At 54.7% G+C, this 22,965-nt stretch overlaps 8 protein-coding genes across 8 annotated transcripts; 5 read left to right on the forward strand and 3 right to left on the reverse strand.

Moving 5' to 3' along the window:
- Positions 1-333: 333 nt before the first annotated feature.
- LY79DRAFT_650761 (cytochrome P450) lies at positions 334-2,444 on the forward strand (the record flags this gene model as incomplete). Its single annotated transcript, XM_060562544.1, has 5 exons — positions 334-727; positions 800-1,039; positions 1,117-1,363; positions 1,445-2,003; positions 2,024-2,444. The coding sequence occupies exons 1-5, from the start codon at positions 674-676 to the stop codon at positions 2,442-2,444; spliced, it is 1,521 nt and encodes a 506-aa protein (XP_060412714.1). The 5' UTR covers positions 334-673.
- A 3,198-nt stretch (positions 2,445-5,642) lies between these two features.
- On the reverse strand, positions 5,643-6,941 carry LY79DRAFT_580917 (concanavalin A-like lectin/glucanase domain-containing protein; the record flags this gene model as incomplete). Its single annotated transcript, XM_060560154.1, has 2 exons — positions 5,643-6,715; positions 6,848-6,941. The coding sequence occupies 2 exons, from the start codon at positions 6,939-6,941 to the stop codon at positions 5,643-5,645; spliced, it is 1,167 nt and encodes a 388-aa protein (XP_060412715.1).
- Positions 6,942-7,980: 1,039 nt separating this feature from the next.
- Positions 7,981-8,232, reverse strand: LY79DRAFT_558130 (uncharacterized protein; the record flags this gene model as incomplete). The annotated part of the gene is made up of 1 exon (XM_060558156.1): positions 7,981-8,232. A coding segment is annotated over one exon (217 nt), but the record flags the coding sequence as incomplete, so codon positions are not given.
- Positions 8,233-11,114: 2,882 nt separating this feature from the next.
- LY79DRAFT_591350 (aflatoxin biosynthesis ketoreductase nor-1) lies at positions 11,115-12,107 on the forward strand (the record flags this gene model as incomplete). The annotated part of the gene is given in 5 exon segments (XM_060561269.1): positions 11,115-11,201; positions 11,269-11,636; positions 11,650-11,654; positions 11,702-11,973; positions 12,024-12,107. 5 exon segments carry the CDS (start codon positions 11,115-11,117, stop codon positions 12,105-12,107), a joined length of 816 nt encoding a protein of 271 aa, XP_060412717.1.
- A 600-nt stretch (positions 12,108-12,707) lies between these two features.
- Positions 12,708-14,187, forward strand: LY79DRAFT_518434 (uncharacterized protein; the record flags this gene model as incomplete). Its single annotated transcript, XM_060555033.1, has 2 exons — positions 12,708-13,250; positions 13,309-14,187. The coding sequence occupies 2 exons, from the start codon at positions 12,708-12,710 to the stop codon at positions 14,185-14,187; spliced, it is 1,422 nt and encodes a 473-aa protein (XP_060412718.1).
- A 667-nt stretch (positions 14,188-14,854) lies between these two features.
- Positions 14,855-15,939, forward strand: LY79DRAFT_591352 (uncharacterized protein; the record flags this gene model as incomplete). The annotated part of the gene is made up of 2 exons (XM_060561270.1): positions 14,855-14,857; positions 14,935-15,939. 2 exons carry the CDS (start codon positions 14,855-14,857, stop codon positions 15,937-15,939), a joined length of 1,008 nt encoding a protein of 335 aa, XP_060412719.1.
- An 821-nt stretch (positions 15,940-16,760) lies between these two features.
- LY79DRAFT_518277 (ABC transporter) lies at positions 16,761-20,645 on the reverse strand (the record flags this gene model as incomplete). Its single annotated transcript, XM_060555021.1, has 5 exons — positions 16,761-17,684; positions 17,738-18,059; positions 18,149-18,319; positions 18,379-19,790; positions 19,893-20,645. 5 exons carry the CDS (start codon positions 20,643-20,645, stop codon positions 16,761-16,763), a joined length of 3,582 nt encoding a protein of 1,193 aa, XP_060412720.1.
- A 1,171-nt stretch (positions 20,646-21,816) lies between these two features.
- LY79DRAFT_264550 (uncharacterized protein) lies at positions 21,817-22,829 on the forward strand. The gene has a single exon (XM_060551968.1). The coding sequence runs from the start codon at positions 21,962-21,964 to the stop codon at positions 22,520-22,522; it is 561 nt and encodes a 186-aa protein (XP_060412721.1). The 5' UTR covers positions 21,817-21,961; the 3' UTR covers positions 22,523-22,829.
- Positions 22,830-22,965: the final 136 nt, after the last annotated feature.

The following is a 22,965-nucleotide window of genomic DNA, read 5'->3' on the forward strand; positions in this document are numbered from 1 at the left end:
GGTATCGGGCCAAAGTTTAACCCCCTCGTCAGGTAAATATGGCCGTGCTTTTCTGATTACCTCAGCGACGGTACTTTGAGGTTCTTGTGCACATCCATCATAATTCTGGCCAGTGAGAGTCTCGCGTACGTGGGTCACAACTCCACACTACCTGTTAGGGAGTTTTTACTTACCCATCACACGTAGTATGCGGGCGTCCATCGCGTGTCAGCTGATGTTTCGGTACCATCAGGAGGGGCAGATCGCCTAAGGCGTCGCCAAGGAGCGTCTACAGCGGCAGGGACCGTAGTGGTGGGGGGCGGGGGGCCCGGGCAGGGTCCTGCAAGGTCTCATGTACCTGTGACTTCCGCCTAGCATCGCTGCAACTTCGTTACATGAAGGTGGCCAGGGCGAAGGTTCCAGCTCCAAGTCCAACACGTTTTCTTCCCGAAAGACTTTTCTTTCCGAGAGACTTTGAAGCTCTCGTGTATTGCAATACTAGTCTTACGTAATGGACACATATTGTCGGCATCAGAAAACCAATCTGTTCAGCTGATCCGTGACCAGACGAGAGACTGTGCCTGAGCAGTGTTTGACAAGCCTGTACCGACTCATCAGTTAGGAACGGCTCAGCATCATCTTTACTAGGACAGACACGCCACCGATAGCCAAACTCCGTTCGGTCCGAGCCATCATGATTATCCATCAACTGTCCACGGCTTCGGTCGTAGCGACTGTTGTCTTCCTCGTGAGTCTTGTCTCAAAACGGGCCCCCCCCCCCGTCTCGTCGTGAGAGGAATCACTCACCGTGTCCGCCTAGATCGCCGCAAGATGCATCGCCGCCATCCTTTACCGCCGCTTCTTCCATCCGCTCCGCGCAGTGCCCGGCCCCTGGCTCAACAGCGTGTCCGAGTTGCCCGCCGCTCTGCAGCTGGTCAGAGGCAACCAGCACATCTACTACAGGTCACTGCATGAAAAGTACGGGCCCGTTGTGAGAGTCTCGCCGAGCGAGCTCAGCTTCATCAACCCGGAGGCGCGAGAGGAGATATACGGCTTCCGCGTAAGTCCGGCACACCCAGCAAACCATTCACTCCCCCTCAATTCTCTCTCGGGATGGGCTGACCGGTTCCCCGACAGAAAGGTGGCCGCTTGATGGAAAAGAGCCCAATCTTTCTCGGCGCTGTCGGAAGCACTGACGGCCAGACCGGCGTGAGTCTGGCGCTCAACGCCGAACACACCCGGCAGCGGAAAGCGCTGGGCTACTTGTTCACCAACAGCGCGTTGCTCCGTTTTGAGCACCTGTTCCGCCAACAGATAGACCAGTTCATCTCTGTCCTCGACGAGAAGGCGTCTCGGAACGAGCCAGTGGACGTCGCGAGTTGGTGTAAGCGAGCCCTTCCCCCCTTGTCGAACGTCATCTTGTCTCTGCCAAATTTCACCCTTGACTGATTTTTCACGCTACAAGACACTTACCTCGCTTTCGACATAATGGGCGACGCATGCTTCGCCGAGCCATTTGGGTGCCTGAACCAGGCCTCGGACACGGAGTGGTCCACCTCAGTCATCAACGTCTTCGTGGCCGCGACCTGGACGCAGGGTATCCGCCGGCTGTCCGGGACCGGCACCTGGCTCGAGTCTCTCATGACAAGGCTCCTCGTCCCCGCGCGGGCGGCCGAGTGGCGCCGCATCCACCTGAGCAACTCGCGCGAGAAGACGGTCCGCCGCCTCGCCGACCCGGACCGCGACCACCCGGACTTCATGTACCACATCCTCAACAGCGAGTCCAAGAACCTGCTCTCCGAGACCGAGATCATCCTCAACATGGCTCTCTTCATCAGCGCTGGCACCGACACCACCGCCACCGCCCTGACGGGCTGGACCTACTTCGTCTGCACCCACCCGGACGTCTACCGCCGCCTGGTCCGCGAGGTCCGTGGCGCCCTGCGCTCCCGCGACGACATTCGCTGGGACAAGGTCCGCCACCTGAGCTACCTCGAGGCCACCATCCACGAGGCGCTGCGCCTGTTCCCCCCTCGCCCGCGAGCCAACAGCGCATCGTGCCCGCGGGAGGCGCCACCATCGACGGCTACTACGTCCCCGCCGGCATGACCGTGGCCGTCCCGCCCTGGGTCTCGACGCACTCGTCCTGCAACTTCGTCGACCCCGACGAGTTCCTTCCCGAACGGTGGCTGGGAGAGGACGCCCGGTTCTCCGGCGACCGGCCCAACGCCTCCTTGCCTTTCGGCACCGGACCCCGGGTCTGCATCGGGAAGAACCTGGCGTATATGGAGATGCGGCTCATCTCTGCTCACTTGCTGTGGAACTTCGACATTGCGCTGGACGTAGAGACGCACAAGAGCAGCAATGAGGTCTGGGGACTGGACGGGAAGCTGAGGCCCATGAAGGTCTTTCATTCCATGACCAAACCAGACCTGTGGGTGCGCTTGGAGAAGGCAAAGCGGTAACATTCGGGAAATGAGGATTCGCCACGTCGACAGAAGAAAACTACCTAGAGCTTTGATAGCGTTGATCTGTTTCCATTTCCTGTAAGACTATCAAACACATTGGACCTTCTCAGCATTTCCTACATTCCACCCAGTGGAGCATAATTATGTAGGGGGTAAAGAACCAGTAACTACCCCACGATGGGTTTGGAAGGCCTCTATATTTGCAGTGGCGTACTTCCGTAAGTAATCGGCTTTGTTGCAGGAAAAGAGAGTTAACCCACCTTCTGCTTGACACCAGGCTGCTCATTGTGTAACAGCCCAACTACCCATTCTGGCATGGAAGCAAGTCTTCTATGACCCTTATAATCGGGCACCGGAAAACGATCATGAGTAGCGAGCCAGCTTCTCTGTCTGAGTCGTTTCAGGTCTATCTAATCTGCTCGACGAGCTAAGATAGTCGCATTTCAATCCGAATAGCATAGTCCGTACCCGATGCCCACACCATCTTACATTCAAACAAGGATTATTGTATCCTCGAAATGCCGCAGGTTTACCATCGTCGTGGCTGGCCTGAGTTGAAGCATTATTATGGCGAGGTAGAATGTGCAGACGCTGTGAACACATGTTTGAAGCAACATTTCACCACACATCAAGCTCCAATGTAGACGTTTGAGAGAACTACGAAGGATCAGCATTGATTCGGGAATGATTTCAACTGTGATACGATATCTCAAATGTGTCAATCATTAGCAAACTTCTGCTGCAAAGGCCGATGTAGCTTTTGTAGGTATGGTGTACAGGCTGGGACAACTTGGGGCAATATGGAGCACCGTGTGTCCAAAATTGAGTATACCTTTGCCAAATTCAATGACTCTGTTTCTCTGGTTAGAGTCAATATAGCAAGTGCGCTTCCAATCTACTTATAGGAATCAGTAACTACGATGAAACTTTGACAGCATTTTTTGGTCCATCACGACCAGAAGATGGAAAGCATCCAATAGTCAATGGACAGATGGAATCTCTCCAGACATGGTTTCATTCGGATGAGGACGTAAGACGAGGTCTGTGGTTTTCCTTCGTGTTTATAGAGCTTCTATTGTGCAGCAACTTACACTCTAGCTTGTCACTCCAAAGGCAAAAGGCGTTTCTGTGACACAACTTCAGCTTTTCAGACAAAATTAGATCATCCCGCTTTGTGACGTAGTTAGGGAACAGCGTTTAAGTTTCTTTTGATAATCACGTTACGGGTGACAATTGTTTACCCATGACACTAGCTGGAACCTGCCCTCTGTATTCTGCCAGCCCGAGGAGCATATCAGATGCTACAACCTCCTAGAACTATCTACCAAGGCTAAAGTGGCCGTACGGGTTGCAGAAGGTACGTCTCATTGTCATGTTCGAGGCCACGGTGAAGCGAAGCTAAGCCTTGGCTGTTCTATCAAGCTCGTGCTCAACGATGGTTTTCGGAAGCGATGTAATGATTACACGTCGTTGAGCCCCTGGGTCTATAGTCCTGCTTACAGTCCTTTTGCGGCGTAAACCTGACGTTAAAATGAATTCACTAGTAGATCTTTGGTTTTCTTGGAAAAATACCTCTTGTTCTAGGGTGATGAATATTCTGAATACATCCGCGTGCTCCTTCCATGCCGCAGAGACTTTAAGGTGCTAGAATTCGGTGGCTGAGGAAGTTGCCTGGCTAAGGCGCGAACTTTGCAATCGTAAGTGTTGGAGTCTGTTTTGCTAGGGATTACTTGAGTCTATGTTGACGATTTTGTCTTGTCTGGGTTAGGAATGTAGTACCTGGGTAGGAGCCTGGTATTGGGCTAGGATACACCCTTCGCCTGAGGAAGCGTGCTTCGGGTGAAGCGGTCCTCTGTCTGGGTTTCTGGCGTAGGTAAGTTCCTAACGCCCGGAGAATTCACGTGGTCGCGCTAGCGCTTTAGAATACCTTCATTGGCTCAAACAAGCTGGGGGAGCAGTACTGCCTAGTGGTGTAAATTATGCCGTCCTTGCAAAGTTAGCAGTTGTAGTTTTAGGGCGCTCGAGGCCACTCCCTGTTAGGTTCGGTACGGATTACCGCCACTCAAGATGTAGAAGCCTTGATTATCGGCATGTTAATGGTCGTGGTTTGGCGGGGGGATTCGCGACGGATTGGGTCTGAGAATGGTCTTTCTATGGGGTCTAGGGCGCTGTCGAAATGGCACGTCAAGGAGTAACTCTTCGTTAGTTAAGAAGACTTGGGCGTGAGCAAGATATAAAGGAACGTATAAACAGACATTGGACAGCTTGATGGTAGATGCCTTGGCCAGAAGTTGGCGAAGGGCTTAAGAATCAAGACTACAGAATCGGCAGTTGCCCTGTGTTACTGGTGTTTTGTACTGTATAGACATGTTGAGATGCAGTATAGGAAGAGGCGCTGCTAATATCTGGGCCAGACCTATAATGGGGTACGGAGCAGTGGAAATCATAACTGGATGTAAGACGATTCCTTCTATCTAGGTGGTTTATATGTATCATTGGAGATCAGTGATTTGCGGTTGGCTACAAGAGGAAGCAAACGTGATAACTGGGAATTGTTTATTTCTATTCGTATCTTCCCTAGCGCTGACAACAAGCGGTCACTTTTGAACATGAGGTCTCACTGCTAGCACAGTCAAGTCTCTGCGATGGTTAATATTGTCCCGGCAATTTGGACTGGAATATCCACATAATCCGAGCCGCAACGCTTTTTACCAAGTTGAAACTAAGCATGAAATCTGCAAGAACCATATATCTAGGCCCCCCCCCCCTCAACAGTCGGAGCATGGCGCAAATCGTTGATATTGCTTTGTGAGCCCAGGCATGGAAAGCGGGCTGAACTTGAGAGCATTTATATCACTGGGCCAATGGTCTCCATAACACACCCGTCCTGATCCATCTCGAGCCTTCCTCTTTCCCAGATGGAAGCCGGTCGCGAGGCGACGGGGGAAGGCCCTTGAGGCAATGGCGATCATCGAGCTGATGGGGGCTTCAACAAAGTCTCCAACCGTTTAACGACAGTAATCGATATTTGAATAAGAGAAAGGCTCGTTAAAGTCTAGGTCTCGCGTCATGAACATGGTCAACGGTAGGCCTTTGTCGGCCCCGTATTATCGTCTAAACTAGTTGAAGGGAAAAGGAAAAAGAAAAAGAAACGTCATACACAGTAATCGTTACAACAGATTTGCGATATGTTATCTAGAGCAGGCCAACCAACGCGGCGAGAGCGATTCCAAGCAGGCCGGCGCTGACGGCGGGGCCGCCGAGCATCTTGCCAGCAGCGGCGCTGACGCTAGCAGGGGAGCTCGCGCTGGCCGACGCTCTGGCCGACGCGCTGGATCCGCTGGCAGAGGTGGCAGTGGGCGTGTGCATGCTTGTCTTCGCCCCGGTGGAGTTGGCCGGCGCGTTGGATGCGGAGGCCGGCGCATTGGATGCGGAGGCAGGCGCCGGGGTCGAGGCGGGAGAAGGTGAAGAGACAGGAGCAGCAGAAGGAGAAACGGGGGCGGCGGAGGTGTCGTTCTGGCCCGAGTTGGTGCCGTCGCCGGTGCTGGCGTCGGCGGCCTCGACCTTGATGCTCTGCCAGTCGCCGGTCTGGTCGCTGTAGGTGTAGGACTTGCCCGGGTTCGCGTTGGCGATGGCGACCTTCTGGACGGTCATGGTGTAGGGGCCCTTTGAGTAGTCGGTCGGGCCGCCGGCCCATTCGATGGTGCCGGGGTTGTTGGTGGGGTCGCCGCCGGCCCAGATGCCGAGACGCAGGCGGGCCGGGGTCTGGGGGAAGTTCTTGCCGCCGACGGCGTCGGCGAAGTTGAGGGTGCGGACGAGGTTGCTGTTGATATACCAGGTGACGGCGTCGGGGGTCCAGTCGATGGTGTAGTTGTGGAAGTCGCCCTGGGAGGCGTCGACGTTGTGGAACGCGCCGCGGTCGAAGCTCGAGGTGTTGCCCTTGCCAAAGTAGTTGGTCTGGACCTCGGCGTCCTTGCCGCCGAGCCACTCCCAGTCGACCTCGTCGAGGTCGTCGGACTCGATGACGACGCTGCTGACGACGCCGGTGCCGGGGGCGGCCTTCATGATGACCTCGGCGCGGCCGAAGAAGAAGTACCACGCCGTCTCGATGGTCGGGGCGTCGCCCTGCTTGGCGAGGACGAACTGGGCGCCGTCGGCCGAGTATGAGACCTTTCCGGCCGCGACCTTCCAGTTACTATCATCGGCGCCCTTGGTGAAGTCGACTTCGTAGTTGCTCTGGGGCAAGCCGGGGTTGGCGGGACATGTTTCTGTAAGCCTTATGTCAATAGAGTTCTTCTAGTGCAAGTCTGGAAGGTCATGACGTGTGAGGCCAAAAGCATCGATGGATCGCGAAAACCCCCCTCGGGTCAATGGTAAATGTTCATCTTTATCGCACTTACTTTTGGTAGGGTCGCAGTCGGTAAAGGTTTGAGCGATGGTCGAGGTCGCGAGGAGCGCAACGAGAGACGCTTGACGAACGAAGGAAAACGCCATTGTGCGTATTATGAACGTAAGACGAGCCGGCGCGAGAAAATGAAGAATTCAACGATAGTATGTAGTATTTACTGGTCGGACAAGAGGAAGGAGAAGAAGAAAGACTCCGGGAGAGGAAGGAAGAAGAGGAAAGATGATGATGATAGTGTATTCAGTAGTCAATGAGGTGAACACCAACCCAGCCCCTTATTCCGCAGCGGGTCATACATCCCCATTAAAGAGAACCAGGAATTCGACGAGATGGCCTCTCGTCACTCGTCACATGGATCCCTGGTGTTTTAGCTTTGCTGGGAGGACCCCTTGGCCATCCACACCCCCGAGTTGCAGAAGTCGAGCCGGAGCCAACCACCCACCTGCACCACAGCCACCCCGACTTCAAGGAGGCTGACGTATGTTTGAGGATGTAGCCAACCACAGACACCACACACCCGGTGTCCCTCGGCGGTGTGGAGACGCCTGGTCGGTTGGTTGATGGTCTGCTTGGAGTTGGCACCTTTCATTAACACGACCGACTGCCACCACAACTGAGGGGGTGACGGGCGTGCCGGGATAGGCTGTATGTACTATACGATATACTATCATGGCGTTAGTGCTGGCTTACGTACCACAATAATTGATTCGTACACTAGGCACGCACGGCACGAATAAGCCCTATAGGTACAGTGGGGTGCCAAAAATCAAGGTACACCCCACTCGATAATGCGTCACAACGCGTCCTCCAACATTCACCTCCTCTCCTTGTATTTCCCACAACTTCAGTATATTATGGCTGATATACAAGCCTTTTGTTCTCACATATAGAGTTGATGGTTTTGTTGCTGGTTAAAGTGATGCAGTCATAATGTTGGTGGCTGAGAAGCTAGTGGGTGTGCCGAGACTTTTGGCACCCCACTGTACGTTCTTCCCCCCCTGCTGACCCGCAGCTCGTCTCCTGGGGTGAACGCCGACCTTCCGATGTGCCGTGCCGGGGAGCCGTTTATGCTATTTAAAGCCTGTGCGTCTTTGCCACCAATGGTAGCACTCACCGACGCTCTCTGTCTAAAATAGTGAGACGCAACGACCAACGCTCCAGTCTCAGACGTGGCTGAAGTCGCCTCTCAGCCCAGCCCAGCCCAGGGTGGCTTGGGCCCGACACACCCACCCTCTGGCAAGTCTGGCAGTGAACAAGAGTCCAAAACTGTGTGTGGTTTGTTTGGGTGGAGGGGATTGATTTGAGACGATGCTGAGTAATAAGAAGCGAATAACAAGTCGTTGGAGGCCGCCCCCGGTTCTTGCAGCGGAGAATTGCATGGCACGACCATCCATTTCTGCTCAAAACGAGTTGAATCCCGCTTCTGCCCCCCCTCGGTTGACGTGATGCCCCCAGGTCGTGCACTTCCGACGAAACATGTTTTTGGGCTGATGAGGACACCCTCAATTACAGCACAGATCTGGAGGCCGACCTGTCGCGGCCATCTCAGGCTGGGTTTCGTCCCTGTCTGCAGACTGACTAGTCCTCATCGCCAGCGGTTTTGCTTACTACTACTATGTACATCCTGCAATGTGTATCCACCGCGTGCGTTATTGGGCGATATGGGGAACAAACGTTGCACTAGGCCCACCAAGGAAATGACACCAGCAAGGAAGCTCGGCAGATCTGCAGATGGGCTCGAACAAAGTTAGCCTCCTGGGAGGGTTGCACATAGATATGAGTTTACACTGCGTATGGTCTCGAAAGCAATTGTCATATCCAGACCTGAGGGTGCAGGCTCAGGTACTAATCCCGCCAATGAACATGTAATTAATCCTCCCGGTTTTCTCAGGTTTCCCTGTAACGCGAAATTGTATCACAGAGTGTTCCAACAAAACCTGGCAAGAAACAATTCCCTTCCCTTTGCAAATCTGCCGGATACGTGAGTAAGGAGTGCTTTCCTTCTAGAAAAAAATCCAGTCATCAAAAAGTTCCTCGTCCCTGTCCAGGTTTGATCGCCAAACAAACGTGTTCTAGCCTACTACATACACAACTCGTAAGCCAAGAGAGGGTCATCCCAAGTCCCCCCCCCCCCCCCCCCCACACTTGTAATCAGTTTGTAAACCATTCAATATTACCGCTTCGCTTTAGGCCGGGTTTATGACTGTGTTCCCACTGTCGTGTGGATGGGCCAGGCCCGTGTCTTCGATTGTATCTGCATTTTACATGTATCGCTACGGCAAACCAAACCCATCGTTGACTCGTCGACATGCACTGACGCCCTTCTGATGAAGCGGGGACGGCATTTGGCGCTACGGCTTTCGGCATCCCCGTGTGATGAGGCGGACCCTCGATAGTGAGCCGTCAGCTCTTGGTTTCTAGTTGAGCACTTTTTTGCAACTCGACCCAAGGTCTCGTCCGTCCAGCGCAGCGGGTGTCATCGGATTGCCGAAGAACGCCCACGTGACCGGAGAGTTCGTGCTTGGTCCCGCGTCTCCCTTGCTTTCCTATCCTCCTTGTTTGCCGCTCCCAGGGTTACGCCCAGGAGGGAACCTCTCGAGCGGGGGCCGGCGTCCCACATCATCCCGATGACTTGCAGTCGAGACTCGCGCGGGTGTTTGATGCTATTCACGATCTCTAGACCCCGCCTACTCACGAGTCATCCTTCTGTCTTGACGGCACAACCGCTTTACAAAACTCTCTTGACGAAACCCCAAACACTTCATGGCATCAAGCTGCAAGTGCAGTGCAGCAGGGGTTGAGACCTCGTGCAGAGCCTCAAACCGTTGTTTCTGGAAACGAAGATCCACAACGAAACGCTGAGAGCGATTCATTATTCTCGCCAACCATCATCAACGAAACAAGACAGACAGTGCACGACGGGTTGGATACGATACCGGTGGCATCCAAGGCAGGCTTTGAATCAGTGCAGATGTGCGGTTCGCAGACACAAGCATGAAGATCGTGCAGAGACATGTTTTTTTACTCCCATGGCTGGCCCCCCTCTCACCGCCAACAGACTCCTCCTAGTGTTCTGGATGCGAGAGGCACAAAACCCGGGGAAAGAAGATCGTCGCGTGGTCGAGGTCGAAGAGAAGACCGGCGCGGTCGAAACAGAACTTGAAACAATCGCCGACGGCGTACACGGCGACGACGTCGCCACTCGCTCGTGCAGGCTTCGAAGACGCGGTGAATCTGCAAGAGCGCCAAGCCTGCCCGTCTGCCGCCATCACGTCTGGCCGAGCCAGAAACTTGGTTATGGCGGCATTGATGATGGGCTCCAGCTTCCGGGTGTTGTCTATCAAGGGGGTAAAAAACCCCAAGGCTGGGTTGCGCCGCTGCCGCTGCGTGCCATGGTCCACCGTCGTGAGCAGCGGGCTCAGCGTGTGCGCCTTTTTGGCCAAGCTTGAATGACGATTATTCTTCCCAACGTGGCTGTGGAAGGTTGTATCGGTGAAGTTCTGGGCCTCGCAGTGAGCCTTCTGTTAGATTGATGCACGCGACGGGGCTTCCGGCTTTCATCAGCACTGCCGTATCATTATACAGTCTGTATGCTCCAAGTTGGAATGCAGTGAATGCCTTGCGATATGCTACGCCTCCACTCAATCCGCCGCAAGTGTTATCCATCCAATCATGCCTCTTCCGGATTAACACCCGTTTCCAACGTCTAAACAGCCGTAGAGTGTTTTCGTGGAACTCCTGCTATGCCACCATGTTGTCCATAACGTTATACCAGACCCAAGCGCAAGGTTGATAAGCAACGTTTTGCAAGTGGATTTGTCATGATAAACAATTTATAATCGCCAATCCCTTGCGGCTAAGTCAACGCACACCAGATACAGCAAAGTGCTTATGTCTGACGAGACACTGTACTAAGCAGGGGTCTAATCTTTACGACTAAAGAAGACAGAGAGTGGTTTTATGTAGCCAAGCTGTTGTGGTGCTGTGATCATAACGTTATTTCACATTCAACTGCAAGAGAGATGATAACTAATGTTTGTAGTCAATTTGTCACGGTAAACGGTTTGTAATTGCCAGCTCTGCGTACCTATGCCAATACGCACCATTTTGATTGACACTTTTTGACTCTGTACGTGAATATAATAGGAACTGGACGCTAATGTGTCCTGAGAAATGAGTGATCTTCGTAGTCTTGTTCATCGCCGTCGATAAAATCACATCTTTTACTCTCTCAAGAGCCCCGTTCGGCTGCTATCTGTAAAATGACTTCCCGCTTCCTTTTAATTACTGGCGGCAACCGTGGCTTGGGCCGGGAGCTCGTCACGCGGTTTCTTGAGCAGGAAAATCATGTGGAATCTCCGCCCCTGCCTCGTCATAGACACGATCTGCAGTAGAAAGAAACTAACACGGCACCAGACCGTCATCGTCGCCGTCCGAGACCCCACGCACGCGACCTCTAGGTCGCTCGTAGACTTGCACAAAGGCGACGGCAGCGGCCTCATCGTAGTCAAGTACGACGCTGCGGTCGAGCAGGACGCCTTCTACCTGGCGAAGGAGCTCCGGGAGAAGCACAAGGTCGACCATCTCGACATCGTCATTGCAAACGCCGCCATTGCGACTTCTTTTCGTTTGGTGAAGGACGTCAAGCGTGAGGAGATCCAGGAGCATATCAATGTCAACACGTATAGCGCTGTATCACTGTACCAAGCTACGCGTGATCTGTTACAGAAGTCCACTGGCAAGCCAATGCTTGTTCTTGTTGGATCTGCTGCTGGCTCTCTCGAGTAAGATTTCAAGACAAGGTGGATTGAGCGAGCTCGCGGATCCGATCGCTGACCGTACAACCGAGGCCAACCTTCGATTCCAAATGCATCTTACGGAGCACCCAAGTGCATACTGAACTGGTACGGCGTCAGAATCAACGCCGAGGACGAGTGGCTCAATACCTTTATATTGGGACCTGGGTTCACCCAGACGGAGATGGGCAACGAAAGTGCTCGCAAGCTCGGCATGCAAGAGGCCCCCGTCAGGGTTGAAGACTGCGTAAATGGCATGTACCAGGTAATTACCACGGCCACCAAGGAGAAGCACGGTGGAATGATGGTATCGTACACTGGCGAGGTCCAGCCTTGGTTATCAATCATTGGGCCAGAGGTGAAATCAATATATAGGGACGGGGCCTGCAGTCCAACGTGTTTCATGACCTCAGAGGCCTCGGCCGCGAGAGGAGCAGCGAGGAGACCATGGCGAATTAAGAGTCGAGTGAGAGATGAATTTCGGGGGAGTGTGGAGCTTGTTTGGAGAATATAAGCTATAAATCTGCCTGATAGAAAGTCAAGTTATACTAGATTTGGTCACCAAGTAGGATTATAGTGTACAAGACGTGGCCATTGGAGTCAAAATGCGGCGTAAACTAGATCCGTCTGACAGCGTACCATCTGTGCAGCCACGCTTGGGGACAAACGTCAAGCCACATGTCGACCGTTTTGCCCCACCCTTGCGCCTCGGCCCAAGTCACCCGTTGGATGGGCAGTTGATGTCACACACACTGGCCCAAGCTTGCTTGTCGATCGCCGAACAGTGAGCAATCAAGGCTGCCTGGGAAAAACACCACATTTCTCTGTACAAACCCCACGATCTCACCACCGCTTCCTTGCTTTTTTGTGTTTCCGGAGTCCGAGAGGATACGCTGCATACGTTCTCTTCAGTATCTAACATGCGCTAGCTAACGCAGTTATCCGCTAATTCATCCCCGTTGCTCGCGCTCGGTTACAGACTCGGGCAGACGACCCTACCCCCCTCCTTGACGAGCCGACCATCGCCGACATCTCCCCTCTTTCGCCGACCTGTCCACCATGGCCGACACATCTACTCAACCCGCTGCCACACAAGATGGCGAGAAGCGATGCTTCATCTGCCTCATGGACGAAAACGAGTCCGGCGCCTCCGAGTCCGCGTGGGTCAACCCGTGCCCCTGCACCCTCGAGGGCCACCAGGACTGCATGATCCAGTGGGTGACGGAGCTGGAGCGCGAGGGAAAGGAGATCCAGTGCCCAGTCTGCAAGGCCGCCATCAATATAGACGAGCCCTACGACCCGGCGCTCGCGCTGAACAACCACATTCACAAGGCCTTCAGCAAAGTTTCCCCCGGACTGATCCTCGGTGGTCTAGGCGCGGGCACGTGGGTCGGTCTCGCCATGTACGGCAACATCGCCGTGCGCGTCTTCGCGGGGCCCGAGGCGACGTATCGGTTCTTCTTCAACGACAGCAATCCCAGGGGGATGCCCATGGTCAACTGGATCCATGTTGCCATCCTACCTACGATTGCGCCTGCCCTGCTTCTGAGCCAGTCGTTCCCCGTCTTGGGCAACGTCTTCTTTATGCCGGCGGCTGCGTTGGTAAGTCACCCCATGTTTTGCCCTCCTTCCCGCAGCGGCGCTAACGAAGACGATGCAGTACGGCGTCTTTCACATGGCGCGCGACGACCACTTCTTCTCCTGGCCGCCTTCCCCTCAACTCGCCGCGGCGTGCTTCCCGTACATTAGAGCCGTCTATAACAACCTCTACCACGAGTTCATCTGCCCGTACGAGAGGAGATGGGAGCGCACGATAGCAGGCCTGCCCGAGCCGGCAACGCCGCCAGCCATCAACCGGCCCAACGAGAACCGCCAGCGCCGGGCCAGGAATAACGACGGCGCCGACAACGACGGTGGCGGCCGAAACGTCGGTATCATGGGAGGTCTGCTCGGTGCCGCCATTGACATGCTGGACATCCCGGACGTTGCCATGGAGGTCGAGGTCGAGGCGGCCGAGATGGGGGAGCAGGACGGCATTGCTCAATTCCAGATTGTCGTCGAGGAGCTCGAGGACGAAGAGGCAGAGCGAGAGAACGCAGCCAGGCAGATCGCCGAAGCTATGGCCGACGAACAACCGCAACCGCAAGGGAACGAGCAACCGGCGGCGCCCCAACAAGCCGCCCAGCCGGCGCCCGCCGCCCCGCGCCAGCGAGGCCTCCAGGCCAGCCTCCGGGACGTCACGAACGCGCTGGCGGGCACGCTCCTCCTGCCCGTCATCTCGGCCGGCATGGGCGAGCTCCTGCGTTTGGTCCTGCCTAAGCACTGGACCACGCCGGTGGGCGGGTTCGGCCGGTTCAAAGTCCGGACCGGCCTTCTGCAGGACCAATGGGGCCGTAACCTCATCGGCGGGTGCATGTACATCGTGCTCCGCGACGTCTTCCGGCTGTACACCAAGTACCGCATGGCCCAGAACAAGCCGCTACGCAAGGTCCGAAACGTGGACCGGCGGAGGAACCAGGGATCTTCTTCTTCGTCATGAAGAACAGCTCTGGCGCAGCATATTACTATAACAGCGCAGTACACACATGCATATAAATCATTGGCGTTGACGGGAGCCAGGGCATGGCTAAGAGCGGATACCTTTATTTTTTCTGTATGAGTAGGGGTTTGAAATATCAGGCACGAATCTCCTAGAGCCGCTATTTCGATAGCTTCCATCCACTCTGTCCATTTGGCGTGATGAGCAGCCATTCTCAGTGAGCACAAGATGCATGCCATGGTGTCCAACATGGTCTTTGAACATATTGCACACTCGTATAATTGCATATAGATGAGGCGCATGCGTTTCCCGAGTCGGCGGGGTAGAGTAGAGAGTAGACTCCAACGCCGCCAACCCCGCACCCACCGTAGCCGCTGGAACCTTCCAGCCAAACAGAGACGACGAACGCCCGCAAACCCAGCAGCACAGGGACACGCCGCCATCAGCCGCAACCCAATCGTCACTTTAGAGAGAGAGAGAGGGGGGGGGGGGAATTGATCCTAAAAAAACCAACAACAACAACGTCCATCGTATTTTGTGTTTCTCGCATCCCACAATACCCTCTCGCTTTTTTTCGTGATACCCCCTTTCCCCCTCCCCACCCATCTCCGTACCGAATTTTACGTCCCCCCTTCTCTCGGTATACACACAAAGGAAGCCCTTCAACATGGTGAGTCTCCAAAGTCGAAAGAAAAAAAGACTGCCGCGCGTGCGGGAAGCTGACCGTGTGAACACCTCTCTCCCCAGGCTACGACATCCAAACAGCGCCTCGCGGTCGCCATCTGCGAATTCCTCTCCGCATCGGTCACCGACGGCACCCTCCACGCCGACGACAAAGAATCCATCGACGTCGCCATCCAGTGCATCTCCGACACCTTCAAGGTCGACCCTGCCGACAAGAAGCTCCTCGCCGAGTCCGTCGGCGCTCAGAACCTCTACCAGATCTACTCCGTCTACGAGAAGCTCAAGAACTCGACGACGCCCGCCGCCGGTGCCAGCGCCCCGGCTGGCGCCGCCGCCTCCTCCTCCTCAAAGGTCCCCACCGAGGCAGAGAAGAAGGAGGCCGAGGCCCTCAAGTCGCGCGGCAACGCCGCCATGGCCTCCAAGGACTACCCCTCCGCCATCTCCCTCTACACCCAGGCCCTCGCCCTGAACCCGGGCAACGCCGTCTTCCTCTCCAACCGCGCCGCCGCCCACTCGGCCGCCAAGGACCACGAGTCCGCCAAGGCCGACGCCGAGGCCGCCGTCGCCATTGACCCGGCCTACACGAAGGCCTGGTCCCGCCTTGGCCTCGCCCGCTTCGCCCTCGGCGACGCAAAGGGCGCCATGGAGGCCTACGGCAAGGGCATCGAGTACGAAGGGTCCGGCGGCAGCGAGGCCATGAAGAAGGGCTTCGAGACGGCCAAGCGCCGCGTCGAGGAGATGCAGCTCGAGGAGACCGACCTCCCCCGCCAGTCACCCGGCGTCGGCGGCGGCAGCGCCGGCGGCGGCGGTGGTATGCCCGACCTGAGCAGCTTGGCGAGCATGCTCGGCGGTGGCGGTGCAGGCGGTGGCGGCATGCCCGACTTCAGCCAGATCATGAACAACCCCATGTTTGCCAGCATGGCCCAGAACCTGATGAGCAACCCCGAAATGATGAGCAATCTCATGAGCAACCCTCGCCTACGTGAGATGGCCGACCGCTTCGGCAGCGGTGGCGGCATGCCCGACCTCAACTCCCTGATGTCTGACCCCAACATCGCCGACATGTAAGCCTTTTCCCACTCTCCCCTTGACGGCCTGATGTTTTACGTGCAACCGGTGCTAATCGACTGTCGCAGGGCTCGTAACATGATGGGTGGTGGCGGAGGTGCCCCCGGCGGTGCCCCCGGCGGTGCTCCCGGCGGAGGTGCCGGCGCTGGTCGTGGAGGCTCTGCTTAGATACTGTCCGTATCCCGGAGTATTGATATGTCTTGCTTGAAAGAAACGACTCCGGATGGGATTTAATGGCACAGGGTGGCCGTGGTCTTCGATGGATCACTATGACTTACCTTACGTCGTCGAGATATATGAGATACCGATGCATGAATAGAACGCCATTGGCAGTCCCTTGGGATGAACTTTATCCAGCCTACCTAAGGCTTAGCTCATGTCAGACGGTTTGCGATGAGAACGTGAATCGCCAATGACGTGGAAGTTAAACTAAAGGTTTTGATCAGGCAACCGGCCACCATATTCATACATCCAGTCCAATCTAAGCCATGAGACAGACCCTAGAAGCCTCTTTTTTAATCCCTTCGTCCGGGTCTAATGAAAACAAACTGCCCACTTTCGTCCTTCCGTTTACATTGGATGGCGTGTCTCGTCTTTACGATATGAAACTTTTAAGAATAACCCGCCGTCCACCCTCCCGCCAAGTCACACTGGCTTTTGTTTTCTTTCAAGTCATGCCACAAAATGGTGACGCCCAAGTGGTTCCAAGTGAAACAAGAGCAACACACGCAATGATAGTACATGGACCTCTGGCCCAATTCGAACGACGAAGGATGCGGTAGTAATAAGGAGACGATAGAAAAGAAATAGTGGATAAAGGATCAGTGATTGTGATGGGCTTGAGTTTGGGCTCCAGCGACGCCTGGTGTTTTGGTATTGCCATGGCGGCCACGCCCACGACTCTTACCGCGGTTGGATCTTCCCCTCTGGGCCCGTTGCTGATTAGAGTGGTGTGACGTGGAGGCATGTGATGGGGCAGGAAGCTTCGGTGGAATGTTTTCATTGACTGAAGCCGTCAAAGTCGAGCCAGGGTCAGCTGGAATGCGAGAAGTGCACTCGGATGACTGGTTTCCTGTCGGCATATTTGGAATGTGCCCTGTGGAAGACATAACTTTCTCCTGTCCCGGGGTGACGACTTCCAAATTTGCATTTGGGGCAGATACATGGCGAAGCTCTTGTTGACGCTTAAGCCCTGCCCTTGCCCGAGTTGTAGGATGTTGATGAGGCAGAGGAGTGAGCTCATCCGAGTCATCGCTAGCTTGGTCGATGCCATTCTTGCCTCCTATCGGTGCGCCCGTCGAATCACTTTTAGCATTGAATCGACGGGAGATGGCGTGAGGTGTTCTGAACTGAGGCCCTTCGATTTTGATAACAGTATCGACAGAGTCATTATCCGAGTCCATGGCCATAATCTGGTCCAGGTCAGCTTGAGTGGCCAAGGCGTTTGATGAGGTTCCTTGGGGATATTTTTTGGGGGTGCAAGAAACCCCGACTGTGGTCGGGGCTGGTTCAGAAGGTCTCCCGGCAACCCTGGTAGGAGATGGAACAACGGAAACCCGGGCCGAGTCGTCATCTGAGGAGGTAGCACTGGCCCAGCTCAAGATTGGCTTGATTTTGTGAACCTCCAAGACATCCCGAGTCCCCAACTTGGGAACGGCATAGCGTTTGGGTGTCGAGTTCAATGTGCTTGCGAGAGCTGCAGACTTGGGTGTGAACTCGGGTGCAACGGGGTTCAAACGCGTTCCCTACACAATCAGTGGTCAGAATCTGCCAAAGATGAATCTTCAGCTGACTCTACCTCTTTCTTGTGGTTACCGGGAGTTTGTGTGCCTTCGTTGCCCTTGCCCGTCTTGCTCGTGGCATGCGAACCTTGAGCCGCCTGCACAATAGGCGTGTCCTTGGCCTTCGACGTGCCGCTAGGCTTGGGAGCGCTGACATCGGTAGACTTCTTTGTGCCGGCGGAGCCCTCGTCCTTGGGTTTGATGAAAGTCTGCTTGGACCACAGGTCGGCATATCTACCGTTGGCCGTAATAAGCTCGGTGTGGCTGCCCTGCTCGACGACCTCGCCATCTTCAATGACAACAATTCGATCGGCATTCATGATGGTCGAAAGTCGGTGCCTATTTCTTCTTAGCTAATATCCCGAGGCGGAATTCCATACCATATCACTCGGCATGATAGAGCTGACGCAATACGTGGCCAAACTTACGCTACTATGAAAGTTGTTCGTCCTTTGCAAAGCTGCATGAACGACTGCTGGATCTTCTGCTCAGTGTCGGTGTCCACAGAGCTCGTCGCCTCGTCGAGCAGAACAATCTCGGGCTGCTTGAGGATAGCACGAGCAATCGCGACACGCTGAAGTTCACCACCAGACAGTTTACTAAATCGGTCAGTTAGTTGGGTGGTTTGGCGTCTCTAGAAGGGTCGAAGACTACTAACATTCCTCTCTCACCGACCCGGGTGTTGTAGCCATCCGTGTAAGTCATGACCTTATCATGAATGCAAGCTGCCCTGCAAGCTTCAAAGACTTCTTCGTCAGAGGCCGTGATTCTCGCATACCGGATGTTGCTGATGATCGTGTCGTCGAAAAGAATTGGGTTCTGAGGCACCAAACCAATCCGGTCGCGCAAGCTGTGCAAGTCCACTTCACGGACGTCTTGCCCATCAATCAGGATGGAACCTTCACTAGTATCGTAAAATCGGTTTAACAACTTCAACATAGTGGACTTGCCAGCACCAGTAGCGCCGACGAATGCCACTGTCTGGCCGCCAGGAACGGAAAGAGTAATTCCGTTGATAATTTTCTTCTTGTTATCGTACGTGAAGCTGACATTGTTGAACTCGACGTTTCCACCGACAAGCTTGAGAGGTCGTGCCCCCTTCTTGTTGACGATGGTCGGTTCCTTCTTCATAATGTCCAGTAGTCGCTCCGCGTCTATGAGATCGCTTCCAATCTTCTTGCCGAGGCTCGCCATGAAGCGCAGAGGTGAGGTAAGCTGAGCCCAGTACATCAAGAGCATCGTCAAGTCGCCGGGCGTGGCCTTACTGCTCTTGATTCTGTAGACGGCCAGAATGGCACCAGCCAAAAGACCGCAAAGGAGGACAAGTGATTGAAACGCCTGTGCCGTAAACCAACCGAGACGCACACGCTTGGTCCAGTTGATGCGGGTGTGAATGGCGTTGGTGTAGCGGACGTCCTCGTACGTCGTCTGATTGAAGGACGCAACAGTGTGCCAGCCAGTGATGCCAGTCTGTCGTACGTAGTGCTCAGCATACTGTGCGTTGACATGAGCTCGGCGACGTTCCTTCATAACAGCAATCATCTTTGTGGCGATGAAGAGGAAAAGAGTGCTCGTGGCAATGGTGATGAGACCTTCGTAGGGTCCCAAGATGACTGACAGGTACACAACAGCGACAACCAAGTCGATCAACATGGGGAGGGCCTGGAAGCAAATGGACTCCAGGAGATCAGAGATGCTAGAACCGCCATACATGGCCAAGCTAATGTCGGACGTGCTCTTGGAATCGTGAAAATCCGCAGACAAGTTCAAGATGTGTCGGTACGCAGCTGTGCTCAGAGCTCCGTCGGCATAGACCTCAAGTGGGAGGTACAGCCATTCGCGCAAGAACTCGATTCCGGCATCGGAGGCAGCGATTCGCAGCAGACCGTAGATGGCCACACCAATCCAAGCACCAGTGAAGTCCCGGTCCTTGAGCTCGTCGACGATGATGCCGAATTGGCGGGGAATCAAGAGGTTGAGGGCGTTGCCAGCAAGAAGACAGAGGCCGACGAGGACAAGACGTAGCTGTAGGGACTTCTGACCCATGGGCCAGACGTAGGGGAACAGGATCTGGAGCGAAGTCAGCCATAGCTCACGAGACAGCAACATACATATGTGTATATATATATATATATATATATATATAAAAGGCAATCCGCGGGCTTTACTTACTGTGAAGCCTTTGATGTAGGTAAGCCAGTTCCCCTCTTCCTGGAGTCGCTTCTCCATCTCCTCTTGAGCTTTCCGCTGTCTCTCTGCCCAAACCGATTCGGGGGGGTCGTTAGTTCCGTAAGTCGAGCTAGAGCTCTGGTTACCGTTCCCGGAGCTACTCAACCGCGACTTGGGATCGTCCTGCCCAATCAGAGACTGTCGCTCTTCGTCCGAAGCCTCTTCTTGACTGGCTCGGATGCGCTGAACGACGTAGACAGAGCAGATGGTAAGGAGCAGGTAATAGCGCAGGCCGGCGAAGACAAAATGACCGATGCGGCAATGCTCGAAGGTGCTGGACCGCCGGAGAATCAAGTCTGGGACAGTGATCATGGGCTCGAGTGCCAGGGAGATGAGCCATGACCCCCAGTAAGGCGTCCACACGGGATGGGCCGTGTCAGAAAGAAAGGCCAGCTGAGTACCGAAGACAAGAACGCAGGAGAGCAGGCCAATAACCTCATGCTCTTGGCCAATCCATTCTTTCAGAAGGATGGATTGAATGGCAATAATGACAAGCTGGGCAACGTAGGTCAAGACAGAGGCGACGAAGAGGTTGAGGATCCAAGAGCGAGGAATTACTTCCTTTCCAGGGCTGTTGGCAGCCCGGAGAGTCTGGAGAGTGCAGACGGCGATGGCCGACGCAACTACAAAGTAGATGAAAGCTAGAGCCGGGTAAAGGTAGTGTAGGCTGTCGAGAAGCTCTTCGAGAGATGCCATTGCGGCGGATGGTGGCGAGGATGTTGGAGAGCAAACCCGAATCCTTGGAGCGATCAGACAACGAGACAGATCGAGGGGTGGATATGTCAGTTGGGAGGGTTACCACAAAGAATAGAGAGCAATTCCGAACAAATGACAGTTGAGGGTGCAAGACGGGGGAGAATCCGATGATGAGTTGATCGAGGAGCGGGGATGTGCTGACAGCACTCGGGCCAGGGATCAGTTGAGTTGTTGAACGTAATGTGATCTTGTCAGGCAAAACGGGGAAGACGGAAACGGTTTCCTGACGGGCACCGGATGTTTCGTTTCCTTCCCCAAGTAGTGTTATGGTTTGCAGGTGCAGAGCACGGATAATGTTGGGAAGAGGCAATTGACTGGACAGACAGATGCGCGTCTCGTTGGTTGATTGTTTCCAGGGGTTTTAAGTTGGCGATAGTGACTTAGGTGGGCGATGCACACGGGTACAAAGTGGTACAAACAAGCCCAACCCGGTAAAGAGCCGATGGCAGCAAGTACAGTCAAGGCTCTTCCTCTGGAAAGGCAAGCTGACGTTAAGAAGAATAAAAAGAAGGAGGAGGGGAAAGAAGATCAGCTAGAAATGGTAGACACCTGATGAGGCAGGAGGTGCCTATGACTGGCTGGGGTGGGAGGCCGGAAGATGTGATTGAAATAAGAAGACGGGAATGAGCGGGATTGACGGAGAGAAGGAAGGAATATAGGGCCGTCAAGGTTCCTAGGCAGGTCGGTAGGCAGCCAGAGAAAGACAGGTAAAGAGAATCGTGTCGAGCCAATGTGCCAATGCAATGCAAAGGGCAGGCCAGTCTGTCTGAGCGGAGGGAGCGTGTGGGACACGCGAGCACGTCTCAGAAAAAGGGAGCTGCAGACAGGCAGGAGGAGGCAGGCAAATTCTTTCCTCGGGTTCTCTTTCCCTTTCCCTAGTCCTCTTCTCGATCTCCTTTCCCAATCAGGACTGGCGAGGAAGAGAAAGGCTACCTGGGATCCTGTAAGGAAGGTACGGAGTAGGTAGATGAGGCAAGGATAGACAAGATAGGTAAAGTAAGGAAGGCGAGGCAGGGAAGGAAGGTAGCTACGTACGGACGGCAGGTAAGGATGGTAACGGTATAATGGAACTCCCGATCGAGGTATAGGGTAGGTGTAGGTGCGTGCAGGCGCAAGTGCTTGTGTAGTGCAGGAACAAATGCAGGAAAAGGCGGAAGCGCAGCCAATCCGTCCCTTCTCCCTGGATCCCGTTTCGAATATTCAGTCCCGAAATGCAATGGTCGTGCAGCTCTGAGCAATGCCGGCAGCTCTGAGCAATGCCGGCAGCCCCAACCGTCTTCGGTCTGTCTGCTTTGCTGCTCGCCCTGCGTTGGTTGGCGCGCTGCTTGCTGCGTCGCTATTGCCGTCGCTGCTGCTACCGCTCCTCACAATGCTCGTGCGTGCGTACTGTACTGTACTACTGTACGTGTACGGCCTTGGCCCAAATCGATCACTGTCTCTCGCCTGTCACACCAACACGACAAGGACGACACAGACACCAGGACCTGGGATGGAAGGGAGGGCGCCTGCCTCGTGGGTTTTGCAACCACCTTCCTCGTCTCGTCCCGTCTCGACTTGTGCTACTGCTGCTGCTGCTGCCAATCTGCTGTCGTTTTCTCACGCCTCAAACCCAAGGCAGTCGACCTGGCCAACCGGACGGACGGAAGAGGACAGACAAAAGACGCATTCCTCGATTTCCCCACACCACGTTTATCCGACGACTGCTTGCTTGCTTGTCCCGGGTTCAACAGCCACGCATGCACGCACGCGGTAAGTTGGCTTCGTGTTCCTCTCCCAGCCGCTCGAATAGCCGGGATGGTGTTGCTCCTGTGAGCTGAATATGCAGCACAGAACAGACGAAGAGAAAGTCCAGAAAAGCTCGCGAGGTAAGACAATTGTGTCACCCAAAGCTGTGCGGTGCGGTGCGGTGCGGTGCGGTGCGATGCTCCCCTGACCCTAGTCGCTCTATTTCGTGGGTAGCCTGTCAAGGCGAAGACAGCGATATCGACTTGCTCCTTCTCGAACAATCGTGACGGACCTCGGGTTTACCAGCACTGATGCGTATTCCCGGTCTCCTAGTTGTGTTCTATGCTGTTCGTGCCGGCAGGTGAATGGATCTGCCTCTGGTATACTTCTGTTGGTCCGAAGAGGCAGTACCTATGATGAAAGGGTCCCCGGTTTGCGTCTAACAAGCCCGACGGGAAATATTTGGATCAACTGTTGAGCTCCTTGCCCTGATTCATATATCCATCAAGGTTCTCGATATTGCAAACAGCTTGGA

The sequence above is a fragment of the Colletotrichum navitas genome (assembly GCF_030913465.1).
Source record: "Colletotrichum navitas strain CBS 125086 chromosome Unknown LY79scaffold_42, whole genome shotgun sequence".
Lineage (NCBI taxonomy): Eukaryota > Fungi > Ascomycota > Sordariomycetes > Glomerellales > Glomerellaceae > Colletotrichum > Colletotrichum navitas.